Here is a 27,500-nt window from a genome sequence, read left to right as displayed (position 1 = left end):
ATTAGTTCATCTGTTCCAATTTAATAGTTTATGCTCGCTTTTGTCTCTAAACTTTAATATTGCGATTATTATTTTCTTTGATGCTTGTTTAAATGGGTTACAACCAATATTAATTTTCATATTGATATTTGAATTGATAGAAAACAAATATAATTTGAAGCTAATTTGAATTTTTATATTATTTTGACTAACATGAAACTAAGCTTTACTTGAGAAAGTATATTGTTGCGAAAGTGAAAAATATTAAAATAATGTTATACAAGAAATTTGAATATTTAAAACCAATAAGGCAAAATGATTGATTAAAAGTACGCTAAAACGATACAAAAGAGAATATGAAGTTTGTTCCTAATCATTGATAGACTTCATAAAAAATTATAAATTAAAGATTAATACTAACTCTAGTATACTTTCATATGATAAAAGCATCTGCACAAGCATATAAAAATGCTGCTCATGAAACTCCCTTCTAAAGATTTCTAAATTCACTCAAAATAATTCAACTATTCTATAAAATATTTAGAAAATATTATCTTTATTCCTTCTGTTTTTTATTGAGCTAAGATCAATCCTTCCTCATCTTTATCTTTTTCCCGAGCAATTCTAGAGTAGTGTCTTCATCATCTTCTCAATTGTGACATCAGGCTAGAGTTGTATTTTTTGTGATGTTATCTTTCGTGGGCTCGTTAATCATTTATCTTATCGTTTAACTTCACAAAAAAGTTAAATGAATTTCCGATGTTCAACACAAACTTCTTAAAATACAGACTTTGATTTTTTTTTCAATGAGAATAAATATTAATCTCATATATATAAAATTCTTTGTGTTTCTAATTTGTTACTTAAATAAGATTAGGAGTTACCTCTTTTTTCTCTACAATGAATTCTTCCAATGTGCATCCAATAAAAGTTTTCGTTACGTCAATAATATTACATTTGCTGTCCCTGTTATTTTCCACAAAGATCTAAACTAAATATCTATATTTTTTATTGCTAATTTTCCATAGATTATAATATTAATATTTAATTTCTTTAGTATTTGAAGAACAAAGTATGAAATTTATGAATGCTTACTAATTTTTCTTATATCTTCCATAGAGAATTCTTCTTTAATTGGGATAAAATTATTAAATTGTTCTTCAATATAACTCGGTGCTTTTTTAATAGACATGTCTTATGTTAATACCAATTGAAATGATTCATGAACGATTTCTGAATTTTAAATTTATTTTGTTCATTTCCCATTTACAATAGAAACAACATGATTCTTTTGAAAGATATCTTTGTACATTCTGATGGTTCTCCATACGTAATTCATTGTATTCTTTTACCCTGTAAATAATATTAACATTAAAGATAATGTTTTTAAATTATAATCAATTATTACTAAGCTATTATATTATAGTCTTTTATTATTTTTATGGATTTAAACATCTATCAATTAATGTTACTATTGTGTTTTGCTACTCCAACTTATTAGTAAAATTTTATGCAGTTGTTTTAATTTATATGGTAACGATAATTTTTAAGCTATAATATTTCTTAAATTTTTATTCCCTAACCGAATATTTTTAATCAATTCTTATTTCTTTTGTTTACCAGTATCAACGTAGACTATCTTTAGATGATGAAAAGGGATAGAAAACCATATATATATGTATATATCTTAATGAAAGAATACCTAACAATTACACTTTTCTTTGCTAAGTTTTAAAATTTTAGTATTTTTGTGGTTTTGAACTTTGAGGGTGTGATTTGTATTTTTTTTAAAATTTTAGGAGAATTTTAAAAAATTACTTTCAAGTTTGGTAGTTGTAACTTCTATGTTTCATGTGTCAGTGGTAATTTTTAAATGTCACGATATTTCTTACAACTTTAAATTTTTGAGGCTGCATTTTGCAATTGTTAAAATTATAGATTAATTTTTAAAATAAATTAAATTTCAGTGGTCTACCAATAATTTTTAGATTTGATATGTACTGGTTATAAATTTTAAAAACTTAAAAGAGTTTTTTTTACTATTTTTAAATTTTAAAAGAGTTTTTCTACAATTTTTGTAACATTGAGGTTAATTTCGACAAATATTAAATTTTAGGTGCATGAGGATAATCTCTTGAATTCATTTTTTGTTGTTCGCAAATTTTAAAAAATTTGGGTTATTTTTTATAATTTAAACTTGAGGGTGTTTATATAGTTTTTGGGACATTTAGGGTGTTAGTTAAAAATTTTAAATTCTTTGAAGACTATGATTAATTTCTTGATTTCATGTTTGTTGTTTTAAGTTTTGAAATGTCAGAAATTTTCAGGTGCATTATGGTAATCCCTTGAATTCATCTTTGTTGTTTGGAAATTTTAAAATTTCAGGTGCTTGTTTGTAATTTTAACTTCTGAGGGTTTCTATAATTTTTGAGATTTTAAGATTTTCGTCAGAAATTTCATGTTTGTTGTTTTAAGTTTTTAGACGTCGGGATAATTTTTATAATTTTGAACTTTTTAGGGTATTTTGTGTAATTTTAAAACTTTTTAGATTTTTTTACAATACTTTATGTATTATAGTACATTAGCTACGTATAATTCTTTTATCTTAACAAACTAACACCATGAAGATGTTTTTTTATATTTTATTAATATTATTTTTTAAAATTAATAAGCTATAGATAGTTCACATAAGATTATGATAGGATATAATTATGATTAGGATAGATTAAAATATAAATAAAATATTTAAAATAGTAAATGGTAATATTGACCATAAAAAGATTTCCCCGAACTCGTGCTTTTAAAGGGAGTATGATATATATATATAAATATATATATATAATATATATATATATATATATCATATCATACTCACTTTAAAAGCACGAGTTCAGAAAAATCTTTCTATGGTCAGTATTACCCTTAGTTTTTTTTGAATATTACATTATTATCCTAATCTATTCTAATTTTAATCATATCTTATCTAATTCCACGTAAGTTATCTATAGGTCAACAATTTTAAAAAAATTATTTTGAATGTTTCACTTAAATCTTAATTTATCAAAATACTAATTATATCCTATATTAACTCCATATGAACTACCTATAACTCAAAAATATAGAAAAAACAAGATTAATAAATCATACGTAGATAACATATTATAATACATGAAGTATTAAAAAAACAAAATGTTTCAAAATTTGCATATAATAGCCTTAAAAGTTTAAAATTACACAAAACACCTTGACTTTTTAAAACTTAAAAACAAACATAATATCTAAAAATTTAAAACTTATAATTAACACCCTCAACATTTTAAAAATTATAGAAACAACCTCAAAAGTTTAAAGGCTAAATTACATTTATAGAAACAACCTCAAAAGTTTAAAGGCTAAATTACATTTATATACCCTATGTGTTTCGCTCTTGAAGCAGTTATATACCCTATTTATATACCCTATGTGTTTCGCTCTTGAAGCAGTTATATACCCTAAGTTACAAAATATAGCAAAAAAGTACTATGAGTTGGTAAAAATTTACAAGTTGGTACCACCTTCTTTTAACCAACTGTGAGAATATTCTCTGGAATATTCTCACGTACTGGACGTATGACCAACTTGAATACTTCTTACCCTCATTTATTGTATTATTTACTGTATTACCTACCCCCTCCCCCCCGAGCGCGCGCAAAGTAGATTATTTTCATCATCATCATCTTCTTTCCGTGACCTCCAACTTCTTCTTCCTCTTTAATATGGGTAACAATAGAAAATTAGAGCTTTCACTATGTTGAGAGGGAGATTAATTCTTAAGGAGAGGCATTATTGTCCTTTCATGTATTTTGAAATACTGTTAGCTAAATTTAAACAGTTACCAGCGCAGAGTATTTTTTTGCTATGTTTTGTAACTTAGGGTATATAACTACTACAAGAGCAAAACAATAGGGTATATAAGTGTCATTTAGTCATGTTTAAATTACTAAAAAACATTCTAAAATTTAGAGATTTTAAAACTTAGAAACAACATAGATGGATTCCAGGGATTACCATTAGGCACATAGAAATTTAAAATTAGTAAAAAACAATAACCTCAAAGGTACAAAAATTACAAAAACTCTCTCAAAAATAAAAAATTAATAAAAAACTCTAAAATTTTAAAGCTTATAACCGGTACATATCAAATTTAGAAATTATCAGGAGATTGCTAAAAATTTAAAATTTTTAAAAAACAATCCAAAATTTTATTAATAATAAAAATACCTTCAAATTTTCAGAGTTACGAGAAATATTCTAATATTTAAAATTTATCACCAATACATGAAACATAAAAATTATAAGTGCCCAACTTAAAATTTAAAATTTTTATAAAATACTATCAAAGTTTAAAAGTTGCAAAACACACCCTCAAAAGTTTAAATCACAAAAGGCTAAAATTTGGCAAAGAAAAGAAGAAATGTTTGATATTATTACATTAAGATATAATAGGTTAGCATTAATTGATTATAATGTATAAATATTTATTTGATATTATTACATTAAGATATAATAGGTTAGCATTAATTGATTATAATGTATAAATATTTATCTCTAATGTTGATAATATTTATTTATAAAGTAATTGATTATAATGTATAAATATTTATCTCTAATGTTGATAATATTTATTTATAAAGTAAAAAAATACAATGAGTTACGCATGGAGAAACTATCAGAAAGTTCAGAGATCCTTTAAAAGAACTAAGTTGTTTTCATTTCAAATAGAGAAGTGAAAGAAATAAACTCATAATTCAGAAACATTCATGAATCACCTGAATTAACATTGATAAAAAGCATATCGAGCAAAGAAGCACTAACCGAGTTCTTCTTGAGGAACATATTGAACAATTATGTCCTAATTAAAAAAACATTATTCATGAAAAGTACAAGAAAAATTATTAAGTACTTATAAATTTTTATACTTTATTCTAAAAATACTGAATGAATCATAAACTTAGTATAAAATTTTATATAAATAATCCTGCAATAGAAACTAAAGTGAAGTCATTGATCAACTACAATGCGAGATATAATAAACTAGATAAGATGAGAAAAATCACTATAATGTACAAAAAATATGCACTAGATACTTAGTTACCATAGTGTAAGTAAAAAAATTAAAATTGATATTTTTCTTTTCTCTATATAGTGACACGACTCTGCAAGTATCCTTATTTGGGGATATGACTACCAACGAAAGATCAAATTTTAAGAAAACGATCAAAGATAAGCATGTAATAGTACTGTCAGATTTTCAGATCTTTAAATATGAAGGTAACATATTTTATAACTAAAATTCTTATTAAATGCCACTAAATATAAAATTCATCTTATATCTGTCTAAAATTTGTATGAAAGATATGCATATCATCGTAAATTGTGTTAAAAATATATCAACTTATTAAAGAAATAAGAGATAGATAAGCAAACCAAGCAGACATCCATATAACATGATAAAGAAAAATATTACACTTTAAAGCTAATATGCAGGGCTCATTCAGAACAAGCTGCTAAAACAAAAGCATCTCCATCAAGGCTCTTTATAAATACAACACAAATTTAAATTATTTAATATTTTTAAAAATAACTTAATTTTTTGAGTAAAATCAGGAATCTTTAGAAGTGATTTTCATGAACTCTTTTAATTTTTTATATGGTTATGTGGATGCTTTTATCATATAAAAATGTAATAGAGTTAGCATTAATCTTTATTTTATGATTTTTTTCTAAAGTCTATCAGTGATTAGCAACAAAATTTATATTCTCTTTAGTTTCATTCTAACCTACTTTTAATTAATCATCTTGTCTTATTGGCTTTAATTATTCATCCTTCTTTTATAACATTATCTTTTCAAGTGTTTTTCACTTTTACAACATTATACCTTCTTAAGTCAAGCTTGGTTTCATGTCGATCTAAATAACGGGAAAATTCAAATTAGTTTTAGATTATAGTTATTTCTTGTCAATTCAATTATTACATAAAAATTTAAAATTTGGTGTAGCTCATTCTAACAAACATTAAAAAAATAATCACAATAGTAAAGTTTGAAAACATAAGTGAGAAAAATAATCAAAGTGGAACTGAAAAACAAATTTTAGTAAAGTAATAAGTCAAAAATGCTTAATCATAATATTTAATCACGTGCATATATATATTATATATATATATATTATACTATTATAGAAGTAAAAATAAAGAGGTGGCAGCTTTTCTCGCTCGTGAGCTGACCAGGTCTATGACATGTGGGTCCCCACTACTATCAAATCGATGTGGGCTCACATGTCATACACGCTAGTAAACTCATGAGGGAAAAGAGGGCTGCCAGCCTAGACCAACGCTTATAATGGAAATTCTTGGGTGGGAGTATGGATCATATATAGGGTAGAAAATTAATATCACAAACACGTGTCGCATTGTAACTCCCATTTATGATATATATATATATATATATTATATATATATAAAATATGCTTGTCGTCCCATGTTTAGACCAAGCTTATAATGGAAATTTTGGTGGGAGTATGGATCATATTAGAGGGTAGAAATTAATATCACAAAGACGTGTCGCATTTAACTCCCATTTAAAGACACAGTTTCCATTTTAACCCTCCCACGTTTAATTCATATCCATCAAAAGCTGAAGGGCTAAAAGGGAAATAGACATTTATTATTGAGGAGAAGTGTGAACTGAAATGGTTGAGTCAACTCAGTTCAAGACAATAAGTGGGAGGCTAACATCTTATTAATCATACATATATATTCCTCTATAATAATAAGAGGATCCAAAGATTTACTATTCATGCTACATTAAATGATACAGTAAGTAACTATAGCATTATTACTTTAGCACATATAAGAACTGTAACGTTTAAAAAATATTACTGTAGCATTATCAATGTAGCGTAGGCGAGATACTGTACAATTCTAAAAATGTTAGTGTAGCAATTACAAAAACATTTAAAACAGAAATATTGTAGCAAAAATAAAAAATGGTGGGGTGCAAAGCACGGGGTGCACACCAGTATAATTTTATTCTCAAATATGTCATGGTTGTTTAATTTTCAATATCATAGGCATGAATTCTAAGAAGAGGAGGGCTCATTATGGCCATGAACCCCAACCATCTCCTCTTTTTCCAATTATAGATCTAGCCCAAGCCAATTTGCCCAAACATAGTTCTGGTCTCACATTAATCAAAAGTTTGTCATATAAAGGCACCATCATTCAAGAGAGGCAAATTCAAAAACTAGCAATGTATAACGTGTAGACAATAAGCATCCAATACTACAGTAGAGCACGTATGCAACTATCATATGATGTCAATGTATATAACTTAAAATCAACAAAGCAAATAAACAAATAAGTAGCAATTAACCTTACTGTTATGTTTTTGGGATTTCTCTTTATATTCATATCTTTATATATCATCGTACGTGACTTTTGTCTACTATTTCACCAAGTGTGTAACGAATAACCTACATAATTTGAGGAAGGGAAAAAAAGAAAAAGGTAGGTCTAAGTATAAGAAAGGTCACATAGTTGAAACTAATACCTTTTGTGATCCGTGTGATAATTTTCCCAACTGCTCAAGCCTTAGTTGGAATATTAACTGCACGCCCCTCAAATATAATCATGTCAATTATTTTTCCAAATACGTCAAATATAACTATCACATTATAGAGAATCTGACAATTTGACCAGGACCCTATCTAAAACTAAAATAAAATTATATTTGAAATTATAACTATCACATTATAGAGAATATGATGAAGCTACGTAATCACACTGTAAGTAAGACTAGTGAGAACAGGACAAATGCTCTGACACCAAGCAAATGAATCTAATAAAATTTAAGTCCCATTTTCAGGATCCTATGGACACATGCTTGTATAAGTCTTGATCCAATAGCCAACCTATTGTTACTAAGAATAAAAAGTTACATGCTTATGAAAAGCAACTGCCAAATAAATTGTTGTGACATAAATGAAATACATGCAAAAAATACAGGCTAAGTTGCATTAAATACCTCATGTTTCACTAATTTGGCACTTATATTCCCTTAGTTGGTTTTTGAAGCAGTTATATACCCGGGGTTGTTTAAAATTAGCACTTTAATACACTCTGTTATGCAAACATGAAAATTTCATTAATCTAAGAATTTTTCTATAAGATTCATATGCTAATTTTATTACTTTCTAACTATTAAATTTGCTGAACTTATTATTAAATCTATCCAATTTTTATTTTTCAAATGGAATTATGATATGTTTAAATTAGAACTTTGGGCAGGATCAACAGTAAATTTAACAAATATTAATGACTAAAAAACTCTAAAAATTTGTATGTGAAAGTTATATGGGAACTTTCATGTGAAATTTTTTACATTTGCTAACAAATGGTACTAAAGTGCTAACTCTAAACAACTCAAGGTATATAAATGCTCCGGAAAAGTAATTGGGGGTATATAAGTGCTAAATGAGTGAAACATAGTGTATTTTAGTACAATCTAGCCAAAGATATAAGATATTTTGATTTGAACTAGTAGAAGTATTTGTAAATGAAAGCATATACATATATGTATTAAATAAATCCTTCTCTCCCCTAATTTTCTGTTTTGTCAACTGAACACGCAAGGAGAGTTAAGCATGGATGCATAGGCTGGAAGAGCAACCAAGGAAATTTAAAGCATAACAAGTCGAAGCTCCTCTCTGATACGTCTAAAATTATTAACCATCATAAATTTTTCTCTGACATTTACAATTGAAAACATCTCTAGTCCATCAAGGATATACTCTATGATTATGCCTCTTAGCACATAATATTTTCAAACAAGTTTTCGAGCACTGAAGCTCACTCTAGGACCACACTATTGTTCACGTTAGCACATAACCTTACCATCTGTACCAAAGTGTTTTGAGCAAGATCTACAGGGTTGTCATCAGAAATAGGTTAGAATTGTTCACGAATAGAAAAGAAAACAACCGTGCAAATTGAGGCTACAAATTAAAATTACTCAATATGAAAGAGAATATGGAAGTCCTTACCTGCCTCTTCTTTCGTCCAGTTTTAACACTATCCTATCATGAATCAAAAAGTTTCAATAACCTTCTTCCAATGTAATGTTCAATTACTATCCAAGACTTTAGTCTATTGAGAGAATGAGAACCTGAAAAGGCCTGATTGTCATTATTATTAGTTGAAATTCATGAATACACGAGAGAAAAAACTAGTACATACTTTGGGCTTCTGCGCAGGTAGCAAGGTTAAGAGTCTGTCTAACAACTGGAATTTGCCAGCTGTTCAACCAATTTTTCCGCAAGTGGATAAATATCTGTTGAAATGGCAAGAACTAATGTTATACAGAGAGAACCTATTGAAATGATCTGATCATGTTGAGGCCTATAAACACACCAGTTTTGAAAAAAACATAGTTAGTAGGGCAAGGAGTAAAAACAAGATTAATTAAGACTTACCTACAAGTAATTAAGAAGGATGTGACACTAGTTAATTTAACAGAGGAGATAGCCAGAAATAAATTGAAAAAGGATTCATGTAGGTGGCCTAAAAAACTTGGGATAGAGGCTTTGTTGTTCTTCTTATTCTTCTTCTTGTCATACAGACAATCATTTCTCTTGACATACAAAATCATGTTGATGAGGACAAGAATAACAGTTTCTTTATTTAGCGATTTTCTATTTTTGATAGGATTTTAAATTTTGAATTTTAAATTTTGAATTTCGAATTTTGATTTTTATTTGGTAGTTAATTGATTGTATTTGATTATGAGAGAGATTTGAGGGATTTGAGTGATTATGAGAGATTTGTATTTTCTCTTTTATTTAAGACCTCTTGTAATCAAATGAAATTATTGAAGAATGAAAAAAAAAGTGTATTAGCTAAAAAAAATTGGTGTGAAACCGATGGGTGTGAAACCCTAGCTGATATATATTTTTTTTTATCTCGTTTGTTCTCCTCACAGCCGCCTTTATTCTTCTCTCCAGCAAATCGCACCCACCACAGCCCTCCCCTTTAACAGCGCGCAGCAAACCTCTTCAGCCTCGACTCACCATGCTTGCCAGCATCCGCTCCCCGCATTCCTCTTCAGCAACCGCCAGCTCGAACAGCCGCCAGCCTCCAACGCCGCCTCCTCCTATCACTTCTCTGCAAGCCACCAAGCCACCTCCCTGTTACCAAAATCGCAGGATCCCTCTCCACCTTCAGAGCAGTCCGTCAGCCCCACCAACGCCCTCTTCCTGCTCCCTCTCGTCCAGCGACAAGAAGCGGCCGGCGGTCGCCTTTCGCTCCTCAGCCAGCAGCGCCCCAAACCGGAGCTCCCACAGCCAGCCCCCCAGCACCAGCGCCTCCGCCTCAGCCGCCTCAGCAATCGCCGCTCTCCCTTCGCCGATCAGCCGCCAACATCCACACGCCGCTGCCTCCCTAGCCCCGACTCCTCCTCTCTCTTTTCCTCCAAGTCCAACACAGGCCCTCTTTGAAGCAGACAGCCTCCTCCCCCAATATTCAACAACAATCGACCTTCCTGTTTCAGATTTGCACTTGATCTGCACTTGAGTTGTTGGGTCTGGTTGGTCTCACAATTTAGTGGTTTAATCTCATGTGTTGCAACCGAACATTTCAATTCAGCTCCGACTCTGTTTTGATACTACTTGGTGAGCCCAACACCCTTAGGCCTGCAGCATGAAGATTTGTTTCAGTTGAACAATTTCTACATTATATCAATACTGGATTCTCAACCCGTATAAAGGACGAAGGGTTTGCTTTCTTGTTATTTTCCTGTTAATCTCATAATTATCAGTTAGTTGCATAAATATCTCATAATTATCAGTTAGTTGTATAAATATTTCATCTCTAAACTCTTATCATATATTCACTGCTTTGATCATAATTGTGAGTTGAGAGCAACTGAACATGTGACTATTTAAATTTGATATTGATTATAGAACTTGCACAATGACAATTAATATTGCAATTAAATTGATCGAGATTAGAATTGTTCATGATTGTTGTTGCAAATCTTGTTAAAAACCCATATGTCACGTTAATTGTTTCCAATTAATTTCCTACCGAATATCATGTGTTTTGGCGAAACGTTGTATTATTTGAATTGAATCGCTGATTCTGATGGACCCCCTCCCCCGTTTCGCATCACATGTATATTTAGTTTCTTTGACACGTGTCATAAAATTATGACTTCTAATACTGGTGTCCATTCTTCCTAATAGCTAGTTAAGGCATAGCCCAAGAAGACGAAGATAATTGCATGCAATATTACCCTTTTCATTTGCTTTGTGGTGTGGCTGTTTATGCTCAGTTGGTCAGTTGGTTAATTTATTTATTTATTTTTTACAGTTCTTTTCATTTTTTGGTTAGAATGTGGAAGGCTTGACACCATATCCTCAATTCCACAGGATAGTAGTTTCATCACAATAAACAATCCTAAAACTAAGAAAAAAGGATGGAGGAAAAGAAGAAAGAAATATTAGAGAAACAAAAGAAAGCAAGAAATGGCAAGAACTACTGTTTAGCAACTGGTAATTCATGAATACACGAGAGAAAACTAGTAAGTACATTGTGATTCTGTGCAGGTAGCAAGGTTAAGAGTCTGTTTAGCAACTGGAATTAGACATGTTATACATACATACATACATACATATATTCATACATACATACATATATGTATGTATATATATACATACATATATACATACATACATACATATGTATGTATGTATGTATACATATATGAGATTAATGGGTATCATACGCCATATGAGGGAATTCTCTCATATACAATGATATAACACAATCTTCACTAAGTGAATAAAGTAGAAGAAAGAATGTCTCATAACTATACTTAGTGGAGATTGTGCCACATCATTGTATATGAGAAAATTTCCTCATATGACATATGATACTCATTAATCTCTACATATATGTATATATATATAGAACTTATGTTAACTTAAGTGGACACCAAGTCTTTGTCCACCAAAGTTTATATCCACTCATTTATATATATAAAAAGTTCATTCATATCATGCAATGATCCCTAGGCAACATGAGTGGATAGAAACTTTGATGGATCATCCACTTAAGTTGACATAAGTTTCTCTCTCTCTGTGTATATGTATATAAAGTAAGACTCCTATCAACTTAAGTTGATGTCCACCAAACTTCCTAACCACTCATTTATTAATATAAAAAACTTTTTCATATCATACAAGGATCCCTAAGCAATATGAATGGCTAAAAAGTTTGGTGGATAACTTTTTACTATCCACTTAAGTTGACACAAGTTTTGCTCTCTCTCTCTATATATATATGGGTAATATTGATCTAAGGTGACTCCCTAGGGTGCATCTAAGGATGCGCAATCTGGGTCGTCCGTTCAATAACTTCAAAATGAATCTCAGCCCTCCGTTCAAAAACACCTCCCAAAAAAAACCCTACCTATTTTCACATCTCCTTAGACCAGATCTAGCCATCACCTCACCCCCTCCTCTCCACTGCCCGAAGTTGCAACCGTCGCGAGCTCGCCACCCCCGCTCAGCCTCGCCGCCGGATCCTTCGCCCTCGGCCATCCCTCGCCCATCGACCTCGCCATCAGCCATCTCAAGCTTGCATCTCGCAGCTCGCGTGCAAAAGCCTCAGGCATCGCCGCGGAGCTCAGCCCTCGCATTTCTTACCCTCAGCCCGCACTAGTCCTCGAAGCATCGCTGCGCATCGAGGGGCTCAGCCTACTTCGCTGTCGTCGAGCAGCGCCGTCGTCGAGGCTCAGCCCTCAGTTCTCCGGCCCCTCGGCCATCCCCTCGCCCTTGCCATCACTCTCGCCCTCGCCATCAGCCCTCACATTCTAGCTCAGCCTGCCCACTTTGCCGCCATCGAGCTTGCCGCCGTCGAGCTCAGCCCTCGGGTCTCCGCAAAGCCCTTAATGATAGTTAGGGGATTTTTAACTTGTAATTCTTGTTGATTTTTTGTGATATGAATTATGAATATGACCATTTGAAGAAATGTATAATAGTGGGGATTATATTTGAGTTTAGATTTTGGGATATGTTTATTGTTAAATTGGATATGAACTATCGTAATGAAATTGTTTAGTGAAATTGAAAGATCAACTTGATGACGATTTTCTAAAGATTTTGAACTTCTTATATGTGATAATTTGATAGCTTGTATGGACACTCCAACAATTCTCTCACGTGATACAACAATGGATGAAAATGAAAATAAACTTATAGTCATTGGCCTTGAAGGCGAGGATCATGATCTACTATCTATAACAAGTTTTTTCTCTCAGGTAATAATATCTTATTGTTTATAGTGTACTACTAACTAATGACATATACCAAAATAGTTGTATTTTATTTTACCATGAGTTTTATAAGTTTTGTTTCTCTATTTTTATAGGCATCCGAGTATGAGGAGAATGTTGATGAGCCTATTGGCGTTGAAAATGACGAAGGTAATTCTGTTGTTGATCCATATATCGAAATGGAGTTTGCTACTCATGAGGAATGTTATAATTTCTACAATGCATATGCTAGACTAAAGGGATTTGGTGTTGGCAATGGTCAAACAACTTGGTCGAGAAAGAAAGATGCAATCATATCTAGAATCTTTGTATGTGACAAAAAAGGCTTTAAATTTTTAAAAGATAAAAAAAAGATGGTTGGAATGTAATTCGAAAGTCCAATACAATATGTGGATGCAACGCAAGGATGGTTATTGGACTTGATAGAAGCACTGAAAAATGGGTGGTCCGAAATTTAAACATTAATCATAAAAATCATCCATTAACCACACCAAATCAGGTAAAGAAGCACTACTCACATCGGATACTTCATCGATCTCAATTGACAAAAAGGTTGATAAATACTCTTGACAATCGATGTTTACGCACTTCTACCATTTGTAAGGTTGTAGACGTTGCTCATGGAAATGAACAAGGCTCTCTCACTCAACAAGAATGCCAAGATCATCTTAGAATTAAACAAAGAAACAATGTCGGCCATGAGTGTGTGAACATAGTTAGTCAATTTCAAGAGAAAAAGGTATCTAATCCTCAATTTTACTTTGCACTGGATTTAGAAAATGATGGAACAGTGAGAAGTGTTTTTTGGATGGATGGTAGGGCGAAGACTTCTTATTTGCAATTTAGAGATGTTGTTTGCTTTGATGTTACGTATAGAATGAACAATTTAAAATTATCGTTTGCACCATTTACATGCGTTAACCATCAACGACAATCTGCTCTATTTGGGTGTGCGTTATTGGCCGATGAAGACGCTTGTAAGGTTATTTAGCCAATAGTTAAAATGTATGTCGGGTATAACACCATTAACAATCATCACTGATCAAGATAAAACTATATGTGATACAATTCACAAAGTTTTTCCTCAAACTCGTCATCGCTTTTGTTCTTAGCACCTTCATAGGAATACCTTACAAAATCTTCAATCAATGCATAATGATTATGGTAAGAATGTTTCTATCAGTGTTGTAAATAGCGGTCAATAGCGGGGCAATAGCGGGGCTATAGCGGGTCGCGGCCCTTCAGCGCGACGCTTAAGGAGATCGCGGGGAGGATTAGCGGAGAAAACCGCTATGCGCTCGAAATGCGCGAAAAAGCGGAGTTTAGCGGACAAAAGCGCTTAAAAGCGCTAAAACCCGCTACAGTATTTCATAAAGCAGCGGATACTTCATCAAAAACCCGACCTGAACCCGTTCTTCAAAACCCATCTCTTCAGATTTCCCAAATCCCGACTCTTTTGCCCTAGCCGCCTACTCTCCCTCCTGTCACTCCTGTGCCTCTCTCTTTCACCTCCTCCGACGACTCCTTCCAACGCCGCCTCCGATCAACGTCGCCTCCGGTCGACACCATCTCCCGCACCAGCAGCACCTTCGGTCGACGCCATCTCTCTCCTCTCCTTCACCAAAATATAAGAGAAATTGCTACAGACCCTCGTTTGCTTGCACCGCAACAGGAGAATCACCGTCGAAGGCTCTGAGGAGGATATTGGAGTCTCCAGGAGCTCATCAGGGGCCTGCTTGCTTTGATGCGCTCAGTGCCAAGCTCGTGGAGAGGGCTGGCTTCAGGTTCTGCTTCTTGAGCGGTAGCTGTTTGATTTTATTTCTCCCTCTCTCTCCGGTCAACGTCGCGTCGCCTCCGGTCATCTTCCTCTCTGTTGGGCTTTGTCTGCAACAGAGACAACAAACAAGGTAATAATTTGATTTTCATTTTTGAAAAGAAATGCTTGTTAGTTGTAAATTTCTAAAATGTAATTTGATTTCCCATAGTTCTCTCAAAAAAAATATTTTCCTCATTGCTTTATTTTCCTATATAACAGAATGTTGTCCTTTTCAATTTTATGATGAAAGCCAAGACATGGCAAATAGATAGTAAATGAATTCCTTAAAGGAAGTTAAGAATTTTAACTTGTGAATTAGATAATTATCAGTAATTTTCTCACATAGGTAGAATATTTTATTTTTATGTCAAATTTCTAGTAGTTAATATAATGATGATGTTACTAATCAATGTTTTTTTTATTATTGAGTATTTTTATATTAGAGACTTGAAAGGTGAAAACATGAGACAAATAACGGTCTTTTTGATAAATAGGTGTGTTTTTTATTCTTTAATCTTTATAATTATAGTATTTTGTTAATATTATGTAATTATTACACATCTATTCATGTTAAGGCATCAAGTATGCATTTGTAAAATTTTTAGATATTTATATGATTTTTCTTATTATTTAGAACATTTAAATATATTTATATTTGACCGCTATTTGACTGTGCGCTATTTGCCGCTATTTCGCCGCAATAGCGCGCAATAGCCTTAGCGGTACCTCGCCGCGACGCGTCGCGATCCGCTATCAGCAACCTTGGTTTCTATAAAGTATAACAAATGGTATTGGAGTAAATCAGAAAAAAATTGAAAAACGTTGGGAGGAAATGCTGGACAAATATGATGCAGATAAAAAAAGTTGGTTAGTAAATTTATACAATCATCGCGATCATTGGGCTCCAGTGTATCTTAAAAACACTTTTACTATAGGAATGACATCTACTCAGCGGAGTGAGAGAATTAATATTTTTTTATCATTTTGTGTGCAAATATTTACATGATTTTGTTAAGCAATATGATAATGTTGTCGGAGCTCGACGAGTCGCTGAACTTGAACAAGATTTTAAGTCCACAAACTCAATTCCTACATTGATGATTGAACATCTATTGAAAAACAAGCTAGGGAGAATTATACAAAAAATATGTTTACTATCTTTCAGAAAGAACTCAATGATAGTTACTCCATGCTTCATGAAAGGTTGTCGAAGGACGGCGCAACTGCTACTTATGCCGTTTGGAATATAGATAGCGAGGTTGAAAGCAAGAAGATAGTAAAGCATCATGTTGTTTTCGATGCATCCAAAGAAAAAAAGAATTAAGTGCTCTTGTGCGAGATTTAAGATGGAAGGTATATTATGCAAACATAGCTTGCACATTTTAGTAAAGAAGCAAGTATTAGAAATTCCATCAAGATATATTATGCAACGATGGACAATTAAAACAAGACATGTTGGTTGCGGAATTGTTAGAAATTACATTACAAATAGTGAAGACCAACTCTCTATCATTGAACATTGGGCTCTTAGGAGTAGATGTAACAAGATACTAGAAGATACATTGACTTCAAGTACACTTCATGATAAATTTAGTGCTTTTTTAGACTCATTTTTTGAGGAAGTTGAGAATTACAAGAAAGAGAAGGAACATAACGACAATGAAAATGAGAGCAATGCCAGCAATAAAATGCCTGCCTACTTCATCCATGCCTATCTCTATAGAGGAAGTAACTCAAATCACTATTCGTGATCCAGATAAGCCTGTTACCACGAAGGGACGACCAGCACAGACTACTAGAATTAAGTTCGAAATGGAGATAGCACAATAAAAGAGTATAAAAAAACAAAGATTTTGTGGATTTTGTAAGGGAAAATGACATTATATAACGAGTTGTCCTTTGGCTAAGGTATTATATTTAATCTTAATTTAATATTTTTTTCATGTCGATGCATTTGTCATGATAAAGTTGTAATTTTTTTATAGATGAAAAATGTTGCAGGTGGAGGTCGATACAAAACATGTGTTTCGGAAGAATGTTGATAATTGTATGGATTAATCATGTATTTCGGAATAATGTGATAATATGAACTAAAGTTATGTATGTATGGATGATAATGTGGTTGTATGGATTAATCAAGTATTTCGGAATAATGTGATAATATGAACTAAAGTTATGTATGTATGGATGATAATGTGGTTGTATGGATTAATCATGTATTTCGAAATAATGTGATAATATGAACTAAAGTTTATGTATGTATGGATGATAATGTGGTTGTCTTTATTAATCATGTACTTCGGAATAATGTGATAATATGAACTAAAGTTATGTATATGTATGGATGATAAGTGGGTACAAAATTTTTCCCCAGAAAAATGAGGTACAAAACTTGAATAAGTGGGTACAATTTTTTTCAGAACAATGAGGTACAAAACGTGCATAAGTACAAAACTTAAATAAGTAGGTACAAAACTTGAATAAGTGGGTATAATTTTTTCCAGAATAATGAGGTACAAAACGTGCATAAGTAGGTACAAAACTTGAATAAGTGGGTACAAAACTTTAATAAGTGGGTACAAAACTTTTTTTCAGAACAATGAGGTACAAAACTTGAATGAGTGGGTATAATTTTTTTCCAGAACAATGAGGTACAAAATATGCACAAGTACCACTATATGCAAGATACGCTTGCTTTAGCACACTTCCAAATGAGCGTATCACTATATGCAAGTACATTATGAGAAAATTACGACTAAAATAAGCAAATTTAAAGATTATTATTAGAATAAGTCATTAACAATTACCTGGTCATTTTCGATTGTAGAAAGTTGACTATTAATTTGTCCTCATAATCATAGACCAGTGCCTTACTTGGATAGTCGAGAGATGTAGGAATGAAGCCTTGTTCATTTTTGCAATTTTTTTAGTAGTCCCCTCAGTACTATCCAATATCTGGATGTCACGTTTCTTCTTGGTGCCTTCTTTTGGTTGATCTAAATGCAAATAAGGTGAAGTAACAAAGGGTCCATCCTTCCTTTTCCTCTTTCTGACAGCCCGTTTGATAGATGAGATTTCTCTCTTATTCTCATTATCACCTTCCTCTTTTTGAGAAACATCTCTATAGAGTTGAAATGCATATAATTAACAAAGAGTTGCACAAGAACTATACGAAAAGTATAAAAAGAAAAATTTCAAGAGAATTGAAAAATCTAAACTCACCGAGCATCTTCTAAAATCTTCATGTCTTCCTCATTTTCTTCCAACTTCTCATATTTATTAGCTTCCTTATCCACTTTGCTTTTATTTTTTTTCATTTACATTTCCGTTATCATCTTTCTCCTTGTTTTTATTTATTCATCTAGCACTACACTCTTCTAATTCTCGTAATTCGGTAGTGAGCTCATTCAACTCGTACGTCTTCTCCGCATTTAAGGCAATTAATTCAGCTTTCCTTGATTCCTATAAGACAAAAAATATACAAGTATTAGTACTTATAGTTGCAGATATAGATACTAAAAAAAGGACATAAAATAATGAATTATTAGAGCAAAGATATGTACAAATACTGCTGACGATGCCCTATGAATAAAAGGAGTATTCTCTTGGTCAATATCCGTAAGAAACTTCGGATCTCTATATAATTTGTTCATAGTAGTCCTCCACTTTCCAGTATTCTTCACACAAAAGAGCAGTGATAACCTTTTAATATCTGAAGTATACTCTAATTCCCCCACTTTTTTATAAAACCAAACCTACAAAAAAGAAACTATACATTAGCATGTGCATAAACAATAATCATTATCAAAATAAAAAGTTATACAAAGTAATGTTCATGTAACTCACCAGTAAAACGGAGGAAAAACCACCCATGTACCCAGCATTTGAGCGCTGACCTAATCCCTCATACTAAGAGACTTTTTTGCTTTATTCATCTCTTTGCAAAGAAAAGTAAACACCGCACGATACCAATTATATTTCTTCAAAGTTGATAATTGCTCCGCATATCTAAACGCCCACAAGGGACAAGTCTTACATGTCCGCGGGCATAATATGAATCCGATAATGAAAGCCACAATAAGTTTCATACATATTATAAGGTCTTTATTATTCATGTCTACAATCATCTCGGTCATTCTATCGCGCTTCTCCCAAATCAGTGCCTTCTTTTCCTCATCGGTTTTTTTCTTGTCTTTAGAGCTACTACTCTTCTTCTCCTTGAGTGTCTTTTAATTTTTTACAAATTGAGTGTAGATTGTATTAGTCGTTGTCCCACTCATTTTTATCGGAATTCCCTCCTTTGGCAAACCGATAATTCGGTGAATATCATTTATACCAAACACATAATTTTTATTCCTAATCATAAATGAGCATTTATTGGAATTAAAATTTTGAATCAAGCAATCAATTGTTATTTGCTCATTGCTAAAGGATGTGGGTATCTTGAGAAAATTGTGAAAAGGTGTCATCTTAAGGTCTGTTGTGTCTTTCATCCAATACTATACGCTTATCAATTAAATCTCGAAAATAACACAAATTGGACAGAATTCTCAATTGTGTTATCATAGCCCTACAAGAGAATTATAATTTAGAAGTGTTAAAAATTAAATATATTTGGGCAAATTAAGACACATATTAACACAAATATTATACCTAAAATAGATACTCGATATAACAATAATCACAATAAATTTTACAAGTGCAAAATTAGTAAGCAGTAAACATGCATAAGAACCTGATCAAAAAATTTACTTACAAAGTTAGAGGATTATTGCATTTAGAAGAGGAAGACTTTGATTTTGAAGAAATCGAAGACGTCGACGCTTTCAATTTGTTCGGAGCCATGAGGGCTGGTGAAGAGGTCGAAGCAAGCTCCGGGGGCGGCGATGGACCTGAGGGCTGAGCTCGAATGCAAAGTGGGCGAGCTCGACGGTAGTGAAGTAGGCTAAGCTCGACGGCGGCGAAGTGGGCAGGCTGAGCTAGAATGTGATGACTGATGGCGAGGGCGAGGGTGATGGCAAGGGCAAAGGGATGGCCGAGGGCGAAGACCTGAGGTTTGAGCTCGACGGAAGTGTGCTCAACGGTGGCGAAGTGGGCGGAGCTCGATGGCGGCAAGCTCGAGGGATGATGGCGGGCTGAGGTAGAATGCAAGGGCTGAGCTCCGACGGCGAGGCTACGTGGTGACGGCGAATCTTGAGATGACAAGCTCGAGATGGCTGTATGGCAAGGGCTGAGGGAGATGGCGAGCGAATAGCTGAGGGCCGAGGGCGAGGATCCGGCGGAAAGGCTGAGCGGGGGCGGCAAACTCCAGCGGCTGCCCGACTTTGGCGGTGGAGAGGAGGGGGGTGATGGCCAGATCTGGTCTAAGGAGATGAGAAAATGGGTAGCGTTTTTTTGAACGGAGGGCTAAGATTCATTTTGAGTTATTGAACGGACGCGTCCAGATAGCGCATCCTTAGATGTACCCTAGGGAGTCACCTTGGATCCATATTATCATATATATATATATATATATATATATATATATATATACATATGTATCATACTCCCTTTAAAAGCACGAGTTCGAGAAAATCTTTTGGTAGACAAGAATACCCTTTAAATTCAAATACTAATCCATTAAGTAAGAGTAAGTTGATAAATTGATGAATTCTTATTGGATATATACATAGTATGAAGATAATAATATAGTTTAAATTAAAATATAAACTTGAATAAAATTATTAAATGTCAAATTTATAAATGTATACAAGATGAATGACGTATATGTAAAAACCAAACAAATTAGTGAGACAAATAATGTTCGCCCCAGAGGTCGAATCCAGGAATAGCACAAACCTACAAATGTACATAATGTGGATGGGATATTTACAAAATCCACCAAACAAATTAAAAAGACAAAATCGTTCTGAAAATTATAAAAAAAAAATTAAAACAAACGGTTGCGATATGAGGACACAACGTGATAATCTCTCACCAACCAAAATTCAAGTAGTTCACGGTACTGCATAATAAGTTTCAAAGTTTAATTATACTATTATTATTCGGCTAAATACCCATATTGATATTTTAATTCCACCAAATTTACCAAGAAGGTATTTTAATTAGGCAAACTTGCTTTAAGACATTTTAATTGATTCAACTTACCAACAATACCATTTTTCTCGTCGGCGACCAGTTTTTCGGTGAGAGCTCGTCACGTACGTGGCACATGATGACTTAAAACTGTTTTTTAGCTGCTGATGTGGCACAGATCTGTCCTATTTTGGGTGAATTGGGAAGTTTAGAGGGTTAATTCCCGCCTTTAAACACTGTCACATCAGAAAATTCGTGCCACATCAGCAGCTAAAAAACAGTTTAAGTCATCACGTGCAACACACGTGACGAGCTCTCACCGGAAAACTGGTCGCCGACAAGAAAAATGACCTTGTTGGTAAGTTAAATCAATTAAAATGCCTTAAAGCAGGTTTGCCTAATTAAAATATCTTCTTGGTAAATGTGGTGGAATTAAAATATCAATATGGGTATTTAGCCATTATTATTCAAATAGAACTATATTTACAATTGTTATCCTCTCACATGCAACATCACATATGAATGTTTATAAGCCAAGAAACTACAACAAATACTGTATCACTTTCATCTCCTTCTACATGTATATGACTTTGTTATTTTCTTCTTAGTAGATTAGATTAGATTATTTTAAAGTAATTAATTATATTGTATATTTAATCTTTTTTCATTTAAATAAATATCAATAATTTTCACAAAACTATCATTTATTTTTTTCTTATTAGATTAGATTGGATTATTTTAAAATAATTAATTATATTGTATGTTTGATATTTTGTTTAGATCAGAAATTGTAACAATTTTTATAGCACTTTCATCTCCTTCAACAGGTACGTGTCTTTGTTATTTTATTCTTATTAGATTAGATTAGATTGTTTAAAAATTATGAATTATGAAATTGCAATAATTTTCACATCATTTTCATCTATTTTCTTCTTGTTAGACTAGATTAAATTATTTTAAAGCAATTACTTATATTGTATGTTTGATCTTTTTTTCAGATCACAAAGTTTAAATATACTATTATCATTTAAATAGATACTGTTTGTATAAAAATCAAAGAGAATCTCACACACATCTTAGATCTCAATACCAATTGTAATATTTACACATAGGTGTTGGTTAAAATAAATTTCATGTATGGGCTTAGATAATTTAATTTTTTAACACTCAAACTCTTCCACAAAATCAAAAGAGAATAACAATGTTATAGCTATATATATCCACAGGACCACGGATATCTTAAAAATGAAATAAGAAAAACGCACAAATAAAAATCATATTAATTACCGTTTGAGGGGAAAATGCAAGAAAATTTGAAAGGAAATGTTATTAATTCTCCTTAATCAATTTAAGAAAAGAATGAATACAGTCTCTCACAGTGATCTCTCTCTAACCAACTTATAAAAAGAATTACAAATTTTCTTTATCGGTTTTCTGATTTACAAAAGAGATCAAGATCGACGAAGATCTTCCCCTTTGTTTAAAGCTGGGTTCTTCTTGGTGACGATGAGAGTTTGAATCTTGTATCTCGTTGACAATCCGAGCTCCTCGCTTCGTGGAACATGGTATATTTCTCTCGACTTGACGTCGGAAAGAACTTGCGAGGTAAGTTTAAAAACTCTTAACGAGTTAAGAACTCTGAACGAGTTTAAAACTCTGTAAAAGAGTTGATTTCAGAAAAAAAATTTAATCATTTTCAATTTAACCGAATGGTTCACAAGCCAAGGTACAAGCTCCAAGAAAAGCCAATTCAAGATGCTCCAAAAAAGGATCCCTTTGTAGCTGACTTCTCAGCTAATTATAAGCGTTTAAGGGTTGTAACCGTCCCTTTAAATCACTCCTTAATAAGGGTTTAATGCATTTAATTCATGAAAATGGTTTTAAGGGGTTTAAGGGGTGTATTCGCCCCCTTAAATCACTCCTTAATTCGTAGAAAACGCTTTTGGAACCGTTTAAAACGTGTTTGAATGGGTCAAACACGAGATTCGCGTTTTGGAAACGACCCTCATGTTTAGAACTGAAAACGCGGTAGTGAGCTTCGCGTACGGAGCTGAAAACGTGATAGTGAGCTTCGCGTCTTGAGCTGAAAACACAGTAGTGAGCTCCGTGTCTTGATCCTGGAACGTGGTGATGAGCTCCGCGTTTTGAACTTGGAACATGGTGGTGAACTCCCCATTTTGAGCTTGGAATGCGGTGATGACTTCCGCGTGTTGCTTTGAAGAGATCATCAACTTGTAATCTCTTCTGTTAGAGTGTTACAAGGATTGTCATCTTATAATCCTGGCCTTTGGCTCTTTGAGATGTGAGAGTTATCAGTTTGTAACTCTCGTTTGTTATTGCAAAAATTTTCAGATTGTAACTTTCGTCATCAGTTGTTGTGAGAATCGTTAAATTGTAACTCTCATTGATTGATATGAAAGTTGTCAGTCGTGACCTCCATCGTTTGTGCTTTGTGAGGATCAGCTATCCACAATAATTTTTAGACAGCCTACAATTACTCACACGCACCCACTATTTTCAAAACCGCCATTCTCCATCTTCGTCTATTATATATCCACATACCAAATTAAACTGCTGGAGTTTCCCCTCACCAACTACACCATTGATTAAACTTTTTTTTCCTTTGTACTTAAATTGTATAACATTCATTGCGATAAGGACTCACATTGGTCCTCTGTCTGCCTTAAACGTCCAACCAAAAAAATAATGCACTAGGCCTTGTAGTTAGTTAATAATGAGATCCTATCATTATAAACAAACTAAGTAAAGATTAATAATTCTTAAGAATGTACCACGTTCCGCTATCTTCCACTGTAAACTTGTTAGTTATTTATTCCTAGCCCCAAGAAATTTTCAAAATTAATCATCTATTTCATAATTTTTTTAAAAAATATTTAAATAAAACTTATGACAAATGTAATAATCCATGTTTATAGATTTTAAATCAAAATGAATCTGACTTATTTTATAGTAAGAAATAAAACAAAAAAATAATTTGGATATTTAACCACGTGCAATGAATTTAACCACGTGTATTGCACGTGCACAAGAACTAGTATATATATACATATGTATATATATGCATATATATGTATATATACATTTATATGTACACACACTGACAGAGAAATAACAAGAACTAATGTTGTAAAGAAAGAACTGTACAGAGAGAACTGATTGAGACGATCTGATCATGTGGATGTTACTAAATGCACCAGTTCGGAAGAAAATGTAGTTTGTAGGGCAAGAAGTAGAGATTATAAGACTTAACTACGATCAATTAAGAAGGATGTGGAATCAATTAAGAAGAATGTGGCAATTTGTTAATCGGGGAGATAAGCAAAAAGGAATAGGACAGGATTCAGGCACAACATTAATTCTTTCCGTACAAAATAATGTTTATTTAGTTTTTTTATACATGGCATAACATTATGGCCTTCGTAATTGCTACTTAAGGCATAGCTCAAGAAAAAAAAGATTATTGCATGCAACACTAACCTTTTGTTTGCTTACTGGTGTGGCTATCCTCCGTTGGTTAATTTTATTTTTACACTTATCCTTATTCCGCTCCCCCCCTCCCTTTTTTTCTGGTAAGAATTTGCCACAAATCGCTATGTCAAACAGCTTGGGTAACTTCATTATTGATGCAATGAACATTCCTAAAAGGAATAAGAAGGAACGGACGAAAGAAACATTTGAGAAACAAAATAAAGGAAGAAAGCAATTCAAAAGAATTTGAACTTAATACAGAACATTTAAGTAAAGAGCTGGTATACTAGGACGAGCTCTAACGATAATATTTTCCAAAGGCCACCTTTCAATACCAAGACATTGATCCTAAGACTGCCAAGTGCCAACAATAGGTAAATTAAACATGCAGATACAACATCAACTAATATCGGGCATTTCTATAGTAAAATAAAGATGAAATCAATTTTAGTAACTACATAAATATCAACTACAGAGGAAATGTACCCAGAACGATTACCTTGCTGAAGAAACCCTTAAGAGTTTCTCCTCCTCTCCAATTCAAGCAAGGACTGCCTTCCTCTCATCATCAACAGCACTGGTAAATTCCTTCACTAAAGCCTGACTAGTGCCACGTCTTTCATTAACGAAAATAACAAGTCATTTACATCTCGACAGCTCGACCGCTATCATAGTCTTCACCAGCTTTGCTGTCCATAAGTCAAGCAAGTTAAGTTTAACTTTTGTCCTCTAACTTTAACACGACAACTTATAGTTACAAGCAGTTGCAGTTTAAAAGTTACACGCAGGACGTACAATTTTAAAAGCTATAAGCTAGTTACTCCTAATCTTGTTTCATACGCAGTCAATGAGTAGAGGGGAGACCTTATTATCATTTTTCCAAGCAATTTAAATGATGTAAATTGTATGTGAGTAATTTGTGTGTGTATGCCTTTATATTGTGATCTGAAATCCGAATGATGAAAAAGAAGTAAGATTCACTGGATATGCTAGTAAATCAAGGATAGCTACAATATTTGGAAAAAGAGAGAGAAAGAGCTTATTTAGCTCAGAATATTATGAGATCATGCATTAAAAGAACCTGTCCCGCAAACCAGAAACTAAAACAAATAGATTTGATACTGTTGGAAAAAGAAATTCACAAGTTGCAAATCATGGACGAAAGAAAATCCATATTATGAGATGAATAGCCAAATGTTAGTTCTGCTCACATAATGATCGACATAATTCAATATAATCGTAAACAAACTCTAGGTTCTGCAACAATGACTTGTGCCTTTCCAACTAACTTCTTAGCCAAATTCTTGTAATTATCCGCATCAAGGTTAGTTATTACAACATCCTCTTCCAGTTTAAAGCATTGGATACCTTCGAAAGGTCTACAAAAGAATTTCCAGATCAGTCAAAACTAACAGAAGATGAAAGTTTCCATGTGCAGCTAGAAGCAACCAAGCTGAAGTCTAGTAACAAATATTAGCCTACTTACTGAGCAAGATTTTTGCAATGACCACACCTGTAGGAATAAGAATACATCATCTTGAAATAAGGTCACCAGGAATAAGAAAGGAAGATATATAAGAGGGTATCAATAGAAATCAACTAACCATAGTGCATACAAGTTCACAAGTCTTTATTTCCATCAAGTACAACCTGATCAATAGTCTCTGATGTCAATGGCACAACACTGGACGGGCTGTTGCCAACTTTACACTAGTCCCTATATCCATACATACAATCAATTAGAGCATGCCAAAGCATGCCAAAATATAATCCACCAAACAATTCTTACTCAGAAGCAAAGTATAAACCTAATGATACTTAAATTGTCAAAAAAATTTAATAAACCAAATCAGAACTTCCTACTCAGAAAAGCAAAGCGGCAAGTTGGAGAAAGAATCATATATTTTCATGCCAATCAAACCTGACATGAAAAAAGAAGAATATATAGAGGGATATAATGAACAAAAATGTAAGGAAATCAAATACTTTCTCATCATTATGCACTTCTTTTTTGTCCCTCTTGCTCTACATGATGGCATTTGAATAAGCAATTCCAAAGCTTTGATCCATACAATGAAAGGAGATTCACACGAAGACATTGACTTCTGCCGGACTTCAGCATTTCAAGATGCATTTATCAAACAAAAGCAGCAATCTGTCAGTCAAAATTGATACAATATTTTCTGCTTCCAATAGGTTAATGCAATCTTTATCAAATGAGTGCATGAATTCTGATTTTTTTTAGTTAGAAATTATTATTTTGATGTACTTCAGTCTGCATGCTTGCATTAGGTCAGAACTCCGAAGTAATAATTTTCTAGAAACATCTTTTAAAGACAAAGGTTTTCAAGAGGTACACTCGTATAAGTATAGACAATCAGCACAATATGAACTAGAGGAGAAAAAGATTAGGGAATGATAAAATGACATGTATATACCGTGAGACAGACTAGCTGTCACCAGATATGAAATTTCTATAATATATTTTACAAAAAATTCTTCCAGAAATAGAAAGACATGAAATTTCAGAGAAAAGAAAGTGCACATAAATCATTATTTAGAACCAATAGCAACAAGTGTGACACACAGTTTTAAAAATATCAGTATTACAAGAATTCCATACAACAAAGAAAGTGCTTGAAAAGTTGAAACATATTTGTGCCAAGCAACATAACAAATGATTTTAACAAGTTAGGATTTTCTGAAATAAAAAAGAGAATGTTTTTCATTAACTTAAAAATAAATTTGCTAAAGAAACAAGCTAACCAATA

General features: G+C 32.7%; 2 protein-coding genes across 23 annotated transcripts in view; one reads left to right on the top strand and one right to left on the bottom strand.

Moving 5' to 3' along the window:
* LOC109832692 overlaps nucleotides 8,740-27,500 on the bottom strand; it is a 29,971-nt gene continuing 11,210 nt past the window's right edge. For 5 of the 20 annotated variants that reach the window (XR_002244850.1, XR_002244848.1, XR_002244862.1 and 2 more), the window contains 9 exons: nucleotides 26,334-26,446; nucleotides 26,216-26,242; nucleotides 25,229-26,108; nucleotides 18,729-18,920; nucleotides 18,388-18,627; nucleotides 17,973-18,286; nucleotides 9,254-9,347; nucleotides 9,061-9,182; nucleotides 8,740-8,940 (listed from right to left, as the gene is read on the bottom strand). Coding sequence is in view for 1 of the 20 variants with exons in the window: in XM_020400096.1 (XP_020255685.1) it covers nucleotides 8,895-8,940; nucleotides 9,061-9,093; nucleotides 9,183-9,192; nucleotides 9,254-9,347; nucleotides 18,040-18,286; nucleotides 18,388-18,482 (525 nt within the window). In the remaining 19 variants the exon portion in view is untranslated. The other 15 variants (XR_002244853.1, XR_002244863.1, XM_020400096.1 and 12 more) reach the window with 14 other exon arrangements.
* Nucleotides 10,551-14,241, top strand: LOC109832694 (protein FAR1-RELATED SEQUENCE 12-like). 3 transcript variants are annotated; one of them, XR_002244868.1, is made up of 2 exons: nucleotides 10,551-10,683; nucleotides 13,445-14,241. XR_002244868.1 is itself a non-coding variant. In XM_020400098.1 (2 exons), the coding sequence occupies exons 1-2, from the start codon at nucleotides 13,212-13,214 to the stop codon at nucleotides 13,715-13,717; spliced, it is 396 nt and encodes a 131-aa protein (XP_020255687.1). In that variant the 5' UTR covers nucleotides 12,771-13,211; the 3' UTR covers nucleotides 13,718-14,241. The 3 variants fall into 3 exon arrangements, 1 of the variants encoding a protein (XP_020255687.1); XR_002244867.1 differs by lacking the exon at nucleotides 10,551-10,683 and adding an exon at nucleotides 10,698-10,786; XM_020400098.1 differs by lacking the exon at nucleotides 10,551-10,683 and adding an exon at nucleotides 12,771-13,334.

This window comes from Asparagus officinalis, chromosome 3, assembly GCF_001876935.1.
Source record: "Asparagus officinalis chromosome 3, Aspof.V1, whole genome shotgun sequence".
Taxonomy (NCBI): domain Eukaryota; kingdom Viridiplantae; phylum Streptophyta; class Magnoliopsida; order Asparagales; family Asparagaceae; genus Asparagus; species Asparagus officinalis.
This window is presented reverse-complemented; position numbering and strand designations above follow the sequence as displayed.

Bases quoted from the DNA above. Each gene is read 5' to 3' on its own strand.
- LOC109832694 (XM_020400098.1), top strand. From the start codon at position 13,212: ATGGACACTCCAACAATTCTCTCACGTGATACAACAATGGATGAAAAT. The intron at 13,335-13,444 runs GTAATAATATCT...CTATTTTTATAG, and splicing joins TAACAAGTTTTTTCTCTCAG to GCATCCGAGTATGAGGAGAA.